This window comes from Rhincodon typus, chromosome 13 (assembly GCF_021869965.1).
Source record: "Rhincodon typus isolate 14 chromosome 13, sRhiTyp1.1, whole genome shotgun sequence".
Lineage (NCBI taxonomy): Eukaryota > Metazoa > Chordata > Chondrichthyes > Orectolobiformes > Rhincodontidae > Rhincodon > Rhincodon typus.
Genome location: NC_063344.1, coordinates 60,675,652 through 60,685,571, shown reverse-complemented (window position 1 = coordinate 60,685,571; position 9,920 = coordinate 60,675,652). Strand labels below are relative to the sequence as shown.

Sequence of the window (9,920 nt, the reverse complement as noted above, 5' to 3'; positions counted from 1 at the left end):
AAGGCTGACGTTTTGGGCCTAGACCCTTCATCAGAAAATGATGAAGGGTCTAGGCCCGAAACGTCAGCCTTTCTGCTCCTATGATGCTGCTTGGCCTGCTGTGTTCATCCAGCTCTGCACCTTGTTGTCTCGGATTCTCCAGCATCTGCAGTTCCTACTATCTCTAAACATGGTTCCTGGGATCAGTTCTTAACTAGAAAACAAGCATGCTGTTGTATTCTAGTCTAATTCCTTGTCTAAGCTGAATAATAAGATCATAGATCAGCTGGGAAACCCTCAATTCCATCCATGTTTCTGTAGATCCCACCTTTTTTTTTTTCTTCAAATACACTTTGGTAAATGAATCTATTCTGATCTGCTATTTGCAGGATTTTTAGGCTGTCCAGCTTTTGGGTTTGATCTTAATTATTAAGTCACCAAGTAAATCCATTTTGTGTTGAGTTCGTAATTTTGTGAACACATGCGTGCGGGCCATGTACTTGCCTGTGTCTTTCCCTCTTGGACTAGATTGATTTTTGCATTGACAAATGAGCTGTGTAAACTGCCAATATGGAATGGCTATGGAGAACCTCTATTATTAGGAGCATGGCATCTGGTCCTTAGTATTACGCTGCTCCAATCCATTCCTGCATTAATCTCCCATGTTTATCTCTTTTATTTATGCCGCCTCCTGGGATTACCTGTGTTAACCAATGTCTTTAGTTCCAATCAGGATGGTTTTCTGACGTGCCTATTAGTGCTACTGTGAAAGAGGTGTTTTTCATCACCTGTTTGAGTCACAGAATTTTGCAGTGCAGAAAGAGGCCTTTTGGCTCATTGACCCTGCACTGACTCATTGAAAGAGAAACCCAATTTGCACCAGTCCTCTGCTCTTTTCCCAATGCCTTGCAATTTTTTCCCCCCCTCTTTAAAGTATTGATCCAATTCCCTTTTTCAAATGTTACTACAGATAACTGGCTGTGTAAAGTCATTGTTTTCTGATTTCCCACCTAGTTATTTTGCGAAACTTCTCAAATCCACTGACAGGTGACTGTCTGTGTGGAGTTTGCACATTCTCCCCGTATCTGCGTGGGTTTCGTCCGGGTGCTCCGGTTTCCTCCCACAGTCCAAAGATGTGCTGGCCAGGTGGATTGGCCATGTTAAATTGCCTGTGGTGTTCAAGGTTGTGTAGATTCGGGGGATAGGTCTGGGTGGGATGCTGTGAGGATCGATGTGGACTTGTTGGGCCGAAGGGCCTGTTTCCACACTGTAAGGATTCTGTGATTCTAATTGAGTGAATGTTTGTTTGTCTGTTCCCACTACTGAATCTTTCCAGTCACGCCTGTCACATCATATTATTATCAACTATTCTGGCAAGTGAACGTTGTGTGTGGAGGTGGTGGTATTTGATATTGAGTGACCATCTATAAACTGTACACAGGCAATCCTAAGTCATCCTCTCTCACTCTTGCATGCACGCACCTTCTAGAATGATTGACATGGTATCTAACTAGGAGTATAACATAGCAGCTCCTACGATGGAACAGGGTTGAAACGAAACGTGGAACTCTCAGTTTTCACAACATTGAGTCCATGAATTGTAGTGACAAAATAAATCATTTTGTGAACTTGTGACAGGAAAGAGAAGACCACGGAGAGATGGGGACGTGGCAGGAGAGTCGAATGTTTTTGCTGTACAGTTTTTGTTTTAATTTGGCTGCTTGCATAGTAGCTAGTTGGAAATCTACATAGGCAAACTTAGTGTCAATTATTTATATATAGAATGGTCATAGTTTATTTATCTCCTTTTCATCCATCTTTTAACCTTCCTATAGAATTATAGCAGCAACACTGAGCCTTATCTCATGCTGGTTACCACATTTTGGATGATGTTGCAACATATTTCATAACTCACTGTGATATTACTGTGGCTTTAAGAAGTATATTTTCTCTTTTTTTGAAGCCGTTTTAAGGCAGAGTGCAAAGCAGTCTACAGATCCACTAAACAGCTTATGAGGCCTTGGATTTTTCTTTTAAATTGGAACAGTAGAAGCAGCCTGAATGGGTGTGGCAATGCTCCCACAGAACCAGGATTTGTAGTTTTAACTTTCAGCAGTTGTTGGCGTCTTGAAGCGGTCTCTCTTGGTTACAGCCAAAAGCTGGGTGTTCTCTTCTTGCTACTGGAGTTGCATGTGAGATTATCTGTTTTCTGAATTTGCCTTTTGCTAAAGGTGTTTTTATGGAATTTTACTCTATTGTAACTATATTTTACTATACTGTATCTATTATTTTAAATTTTCCAATAGCGTTAAGTTTCCCTCCGTCCCTCCTTGTAGTGTAACTGTGTGGATGAATGTGGTTTGACCAATCAAATTGCATCTGGAATGCAACACCTAACATGTATCTTCTAAAATAAGAAAATCTTAGTCTAGACCCTGTCTTTTGAATATTTTGAGGGGGTTTGGTCTCATCTATAACAGTGATGTCAATTCCATTCTCTTGGATTTTTTTTGTTTGAAGGTGAACGGGAGTAACAGCAGGTCTTGGATCAAAGTTAATATGCAGTCTGTTTAAAAAGTCTTCAGGAGCCCTAAGCAGACAACAGTGGTATTTATGACCGAAACTGCAGCAACTTTTCTGGATTAAAAATTGGTCTCTGATATCTGCAGCACCGTGGATTGAATGCTGTATGACAGTGCACAGTATACACACTAAATCATTGCTAGTTATTTACACCACCGGTGGGATGAACCCTTCATTGTTCTGACTGGGACAAATAGTACCAATGTATTCAGCTATTGGTTTGTCAACCAATAAAATTGATGTCACCATGATAGCATCTGCAACATAAGTCCGACAAGAAGTGGCCAATTGATGGTATTTGTATTTTAACAAGTGTGTGGAGCATTGTCGTAGCAAATACAGTTCAATATATAATCACATTTAACTTGAACTCCCACTTTTTTCTGGTATTTATCACTGAAGTGTTAGCCTGGTGGCGCTGTCTCTTTCTCTACTTTACTTTTCCTGTTTTGTCCTCCTGCTTCCTCTTTGCCCATCCTGTTCACCCCTCTTTGATTTTCAACTTTAATTTGCTGGAAACACATAGGTGGAAATAATTTTTTTTTTGAAGAAGAAAATTTCATTTAAAATTGGAAAGTGAGTTGGTAAGCAATCTAATGTTGAGACTGTAATTGAGCCAACTACAAAACTTGTATTCAACCTGGAATTCGCTCCCTGAACCCCTTTCAGTCACTGCCCCTCCCCCTTCCCCCTTCCTTCCCCCGCTCTAGCTCTGGCCCTCTTCTCGCCCTCTTTCCCTCCCTGTGCCCCCAACCTCACCCCCACTCCTGTCTCTCTAACATGTGTTTAAAAGTCAACTACATTGTCTAACCTTTTGGCCACTTGTCCTAATGCCTTCTGAAACAAAAGCAGGAAAACTTAGAGCTACTCAACAAGTTCAAGTTGCATCTTAATGAGAAAGTGGGTTAATGTTTCAGATCAATGATCTGTTGTAAATATTGTACTTTCTTTTATTTTTCTGTTTATTTTGATAGTGGACTGAAATGGAAAAAGGGCAATTTTAAAAACCCAAGGATGATGGAAAGGATTACTGCACCTTTTTTAAAGCAGGTTTCAGTGTGGTTTACACTGCATCTGTTCAAGCAGCAAGAGGGGATACTACAGACAAAGTGGAACTGGTGTGTGTACAAAGGGAGATTTGATTGGCAGCGAGTAGCTGATTGGTCTGACCCATTGTCAATGACAGAGGCATTCTGTCTGCCAACAACTGGCTCCCTGACAAGCAAAAAGGACCATCTTAGTGAACCCTATTGTCCAGACCGTTACACTACTGTCCCAGTCTTTCTCTGCTGCTGACACCCATGGTTTTTGTTTGATTGTCTATAGTGGGGGTTTTAATGAGTAGAGTTATGTCGATGGTTCATAATTTTTCGCTTTAGCTTGAATCTATTTATTTGTAATAAATAAATAAAAATCCTTGTTAAGTCTGGAAAACTAGTTTGTGCTTTCTGTCAACCTGGGTCTAAAGGCAAGGTCAATTGGGAAATTTTGCTTACCTTGGTAAAATCTTTGCCTTTTTGTAATGACTCTGGGAATAGCAGAGCTTGTAACCCTAATGAGGAATAACACTCGTCAGAATATCTGTGCGCTTCAGTGTCAAATGTTTTGTGATCCCATTCTGATGTGGCATCATGGGACACTTTATTGTGTTACATGTACGTTAATTGATTTAATTAGTTTCGTGTTCCTTTCCTTCTCAGGTCCTTACCCACCACCGACCAATCATGTGATTATTCAAGACCGGCGGCGCGATGATGGTGACCTTGCGCTGGGCATGGTGGCAGGTGCTGCCACTGGCATGGCATTGGGCTCACTATTCTGGGCCTTCTAGAACTCTGGGGAGCTGAGCTCATTTGCTGTTTACATTGCCTTCACTTTCCTGGTAGAGTCTCCCCATGCAGTTTCCACCTTACCTCTCAAGTCCATAACATCTACTGCACTCATATAATTGCTCTGTTACTACATGACACTTTAATCTTATTAAAACAAATTCTGAAATCTTGAGTGACCTATCTGAGCAAAATTAAGTAGTCTATTTATATCTATATATAGCAAGATTAAAATTAACTTATTTCAAGAAAGCCATGACTAAAAGTATCATGCGTTTCTTAAATTCTAATTTTTTAACTTCAAAAATTGTTTTGAACGTGAATGTGAGATGAGAGAGTTGGAGTGGAGTTGGCACACTGCTGTCATGGGTTGGAACTCCCTTCTGAGGCCTGATTTTTGTGTTCAGTCTAGGATATTGAGATGAGAGGTTTTTTTTTTTTTTGGATATCACCTCCTGCTCTTTTGACACGTGGATTGAATTGTAGCACAAATTGAGCTGTATCAAGTGAATGAGTTAGCCCATGCCTATATCACTTCCAGGTGTGACATGCAAAACATTTGATGCTTGGTGGGAAAATGTAATTTCAAGCTATATTATCAATCTGTTTAGCAACCAGTGAACAAGGGTACTCTGCTACTGTATTGAGAAGTTACGGTCACGGTTGCAGCTTGGATTTCCAATGTCATTGGGTTTTTGTCTCTAACAGTCACTTTTGGGTAAGGTTGATCCCTATGTTGGAAAAATTACTCTGGTCACCAAATTTAGATGTTCTTCGTTAGTTGCTAACAATGGGGTAAAGACCAATAAATTGCACTCCAACTGTATATACATTTGATCGGCCAAAGTACAACAAATGTAAGAGGTAAAATATGCAAATTGTGCACATGCTTATTTAATGCTGCTTCCTATCCTGAAGTAACAAGCTGTTTTACCCGAGAAAAGCCAAGAGTGAGGAAAGAACAGCCAGTTTGATGAGAGCCATCTCTACTATTCCCGAACACTCTTCCTTTAGTACCTGATTGAATGTCCTGAACGTTTATGCGTCCGTCGAAGCCAAGCATTTCTCAATAAATAAAGATGTCATCTGCTTACACTTTCTTTTCACAAATACAGATTAATGATTTGTACTCTTACCCAACCACAGTTGAGGATGCAAAAACAGAAAGGAGAGTGTTCTCTGCACAAATATTGATTGCTCCTGACTTGTTGACTAGTCTTTTCTGTTCAAGGATCCTGTGTCTGACAATTTTAGTCCTGTCTTGTGTCCTCTGGCTTCATTTTCCTGGCTTAGTTAGAAATGTTGTGCTTACACAACCTGTTCTGTTATAAATTTGAGAATTGAGATGAACCAACTCCTGGCAAAGTATGGAGTTCATACTTTCTAAATCCTTCCTCATACTTTTATACACTGGATCATTCTTGCTGATTCTTCTTATACTCTTTTTCTGGTGCATGCTGGTTTTCTCTTGTGCCATTATCACCAAATCTGAAGCCAATGTCTGACAAGAACATCATCAGGCCTCTATCACTTGTGTCTTGTTCACACTCTCCATCCCAGTGTTTAATTGGCTTTACATTTAGTTCAGTCCATTGCCTCAACATAGAAAGTGACTTCAAAAAACCTGCCCCCGACATCTGTTGGTTTTCATCCATTTCTGGATGCTTAAAATGCACAACATTTTAAATCAATATAATTTATATCTACTGAAACTAAATTTCAGCTACCATTTGCCAGTTTAACTGCGTTATGCTTCACTTGTTTGAATAGAGCCATTTCATGAGCCATTGGATAAATGAACTCTCAATTAATCTCTTTCCTTGCTTCCCAGTTCTGCAGTTTCCATCTGTCAAACTGAAACTTTTGTAGTTGTCCGTTTACCTATTGTTTTAATTGTTTCAGACTACAAAGGTGGTACAACCTTTTTGAAGTCTGAAATTATATTTGTCTAATTTTTCAACTTCCTATTTTGTACTCCCTATGTTTAATTTGATGCTGTGTATATGAATTCTTCATATATATATATATATATACTGATGTCTCTCTCTTTGTCTATCCAATCCTCTTCCAATATTCTGGCCAAACCACTATCATCAAACGTGCGTACTTTTTGTCTTTGACTTGAACCTGACTTTATGATTTGTATTTAACTCGGCCTTGAAGGTAAAGAGACAGTAAAGTCAGAAGCAACATAGTGGAAATCAATGGTGTTGACATTGGTATTGAAAGATGTGAGATCCAGATAGAACCAACCTGTGAATTTAGTGAAGACTAAATCTGAATGGGGAGGCATTCATTTCATAATTGTGGCTGGGTACAAGATTCTGAAAGGAACTGTTGAATTGCTTTACCTGTTTCAACTATTGGATATACGTGCTCAGAACAGTCCATTGTTGATGGAAAAACTTGCACTTTATTACTTGTGATGGAGCCTGTAACTTCCAGTTTCTAAGCCTTGAGCTTAATCCCATGTAGTTTGAGATGGTTTTTAAAGAATCCTACATAATAGTCTTCACACGAGCTCTGCAAAGCTAGTATTCCCCTTCTCACCCCTGTTCCAATGAATAATTTAGTAACCTGTATCCTGCTGTGCACAGTGCTGCCTCTTTGGGGTAATCAGATGCTTGAGCAGAAGTTAGCAGAGTGTTGTTAAAAATGGAAGGAAATTGACTGTGGGCAAAGCACTTCAGCAAAATACTAAACAAAAAAATTGCTTGGATTTCAACTCTTGTTCTAGGTTTTGTCTGAACTTTAAACTGCTTCTGGCTAATCTGGTGTCCCTTTTTCTTAAAACTTTGAAATCCGTTTTTCTTTAGTGCAAGATGTTACAATGAATCGTTTATCCATACTAGCCGGGAAATGTCAACTCGTTAGTAGACCAACCGAAGTTTGAATTGTACCTTTCAAACACACTGCTTTTGTAGTTCATCTGCCTGAGAGAGCATCCCAGCCACACGCACACGCTGTCCCCCAGGTTGTTGTTTGTCATCGGAAGCTGTGGAGTGAAAGTTAAGTGTATTGATCCAATCTTTTTCCCCTTCACGTAGGAAGCAGGGAGAAATTGGTGCCAATTGCTCAAGGAGTTTTGAATTGGGCTGCCCATAGTGTTGGTTGGTCTAGTGTGTTTGGGGAAGATCTAGGGAGGTGACCTTGCAGGCTGAAACAACACAGCTTAAATGCACTTTTCCCTCGATACAGAGTAATGTTGAATGACTTCCATTTGTTTTCTTAACACTGTATGCCTTTTTATCACTGAAGCGAAACAATTCCTTAGCTTATCCCAAAATTAATTTCGAGGCAAATATGTAACACTCCCAAGTGCCTCACGCCATTAGGCTGTTGAATGGTGGAGAATTCCCTGATTGGTGTGAACGAGTTGCAGTCTTGAAGGGAATCCATGGTGTTGCACCCTTCAGCCTGTATAGGGCTATGTAGGATGTCTCTGCTTATTGGGTTTATCACCTGTTGGATCTTGAGCTTACCTTGTGCTATATGCTGATGCCTTCAATGAGGAATGGACAATGTCCATCTCCTTTGCATTGTTTTTTTTTTCACTAAATTCTGCTTGCCTGTCTTCCTTGGGCTTCATTTTGTATTTGATCCTCTCAAACAGGAAAGCTTATTTTTTTTGGATGCATAATAACTGGGGAGCATGGAAGGTAGGTTAATGGTATTTTTTTTAGTCCACAAGAAACGAGCAGTTGAGTAGAAGCAGTGTTTTTTTTGGGTGAAAGGGTGTGCGAAGAGTCCATATAGTGCCCACAGTCTGATGTTCGTCTTCCAGTCAGCTTTTTTGTTAATTAGAAGAGGCTGCTTAGGGTTTTTTTTTCTTTGTGATTTCCTGATTAATCATAAATTCTGTTTATATGTCACCCTAAATTTTAACTATTGGAATAACTGAATTATCTAGTGTGCTTTGTCTTATTCAGCAGTCTAATGACACTGACCAATCGGAGCAGCTTTTTACCCATTTAAAAATAAAATCTCAGCACAGAAAGGACAGACCTTGAGGGTGAAAGAAAAATGGCTGAAGCATTGAGTTGTAAGCACCAAATTGTTGACTTGAACATGTAGGGTAGACCAGAGAACGTAAGCAGAAGAGAATGCAGTGGGAAGGTGAGGCAAGTGCTGAAAGTTGATGTGGATTCTTGTTTTGAATATGAAAGTGATATAATGAAGTAACACCGAGTACGATTCAGTGGTTGAAAAGAAGTGTGTGGATTTGGCAGGCATGAATATTTCGTATCCCTCTTGAATGCTCACTGCAGTCGTCTACATTTTTTAAATTTTCTGTGATGTCCTCTCTCTGGATCCAGCTCTCTCGTGTTTTTTGTACTAATGGTTGGAGATGCATCCTCTGCTGTGAAATTTGTGCAATGTGTGTGCGTGCAGATGTTACCTTTTAATACTTTTTAATTACTATGATTAATGATCAGCGCAAAAATGCTTCTAGAAATATTCTGTCAATAGCAATTGGGTAGGTTGTATTTCTGTGATCAATATTGCTGATTATACCCTAAAATTTTGTTTCTGTGGAATGAAATTGTGTATTTAAATAAACTGATTTAATTGTACAGCTGTCCGGTGTCTCATTTAAAAACCAGGATGTACAGTTTCACCAGATGGTCAGAATTAGAGGTTGGGTGGCACTTCTGTGCTGAAGTGTTGGACAAGTATCCACAAATCTATGTGAAGATAGGGTTGTAGTGCTTCTTACCCAGCAGTGGCTTTTTTTTGTTTGTTGTTTTCTCTTCCCCATTCCCCCTCTCAAAAGGATTAGAATGTTGCTGAATGCACTGTAGAACCCAGCATGTTGTTCAAATGATCATAGAATCCCTACAGTGTGGAAGCAGGCCATTTGGCCCATCGAGTCTACATCGATCGTCTGAAAAGCAGCCCACCGAGAACCCCCTTTCCTATCCCTGTAACCCTGCATTTCCATGGCTTACCCACCTAAGCCTGCACATCCCTTGGCACTGTGGGCTATTTAGCATGGCCAGTGCACCTAACCTGCACATCTTTGGGAGGAAACCTATGCAGGTGCCAGGAGAATGTGCAAATTTCACACAGATGGTCACCCGAGGGTGGAATTGAACCTGGTCCCCTGGGGCTGTGAGGCAGCAGTAATAACCAATAAGCCTCACTTATTCATCACCTGAGCCTTGCTGCAAGTTGGCAGAGTTGGATTATTGGGGAGTCAATTGCTGGACTATGACCCATTAGGCATATGTGCAAAGTCACTAACTGTCCCCAGAAGCCTCTTGCAGAATCCATGCTTTCGTTTATCTTGAAACCTAGGTAAGTGACTGCACAATCAAAGGTGGGGAGTAAAGATCCCTTGCTATAATACTTGGATTTACCAGAATGTTCATCAGATTATCTTGTGTTTTCCTTATTTCCAGCAAGTGAATCGAAACTACGTTGTCAGACTAAGGATTAGGTAGTAAACCAAGATTACCGAGCAGAGAGTATAAACGAACTATTCCCAGCACAAAGGTGGAATCAATATAAATACATGAACTGTAAATG

The 9,920-nt window shown here is 40.1% G+C and overlaps 1 protein-coding gene across 5 annotated transcripts in view; it reads left to right on the top strand.

Annotated features, from left to right (window-relative positions):
• The window catches only part of plekhb2 (pleckstrin homology domain containing, family B (evectins) member 2), a 37,118-nt gene extending 28,153 nt beyond the window's left edge, over window positions 1-8,965 (top strand). For all 5 annotated transcript variants that reach the window (XM_020516136.2, XM_020516144.2, XM_048604088.1 and 2 more), the window contains exon 8: window positions 4,263-8,965. In XM_020516136.2, coding sequence (XP_020371725.1) covers window positions 4,263-4,393 — 131 coding nt within the window. In that variant the 3' untranslated portion in view covers window positions 4,394-8,965. The remainder of the gene's footprint in view (window positions 1-4,262) is intronic.
• Window positions 8,966-9,920: the final 955 nt, after the last annotated feature.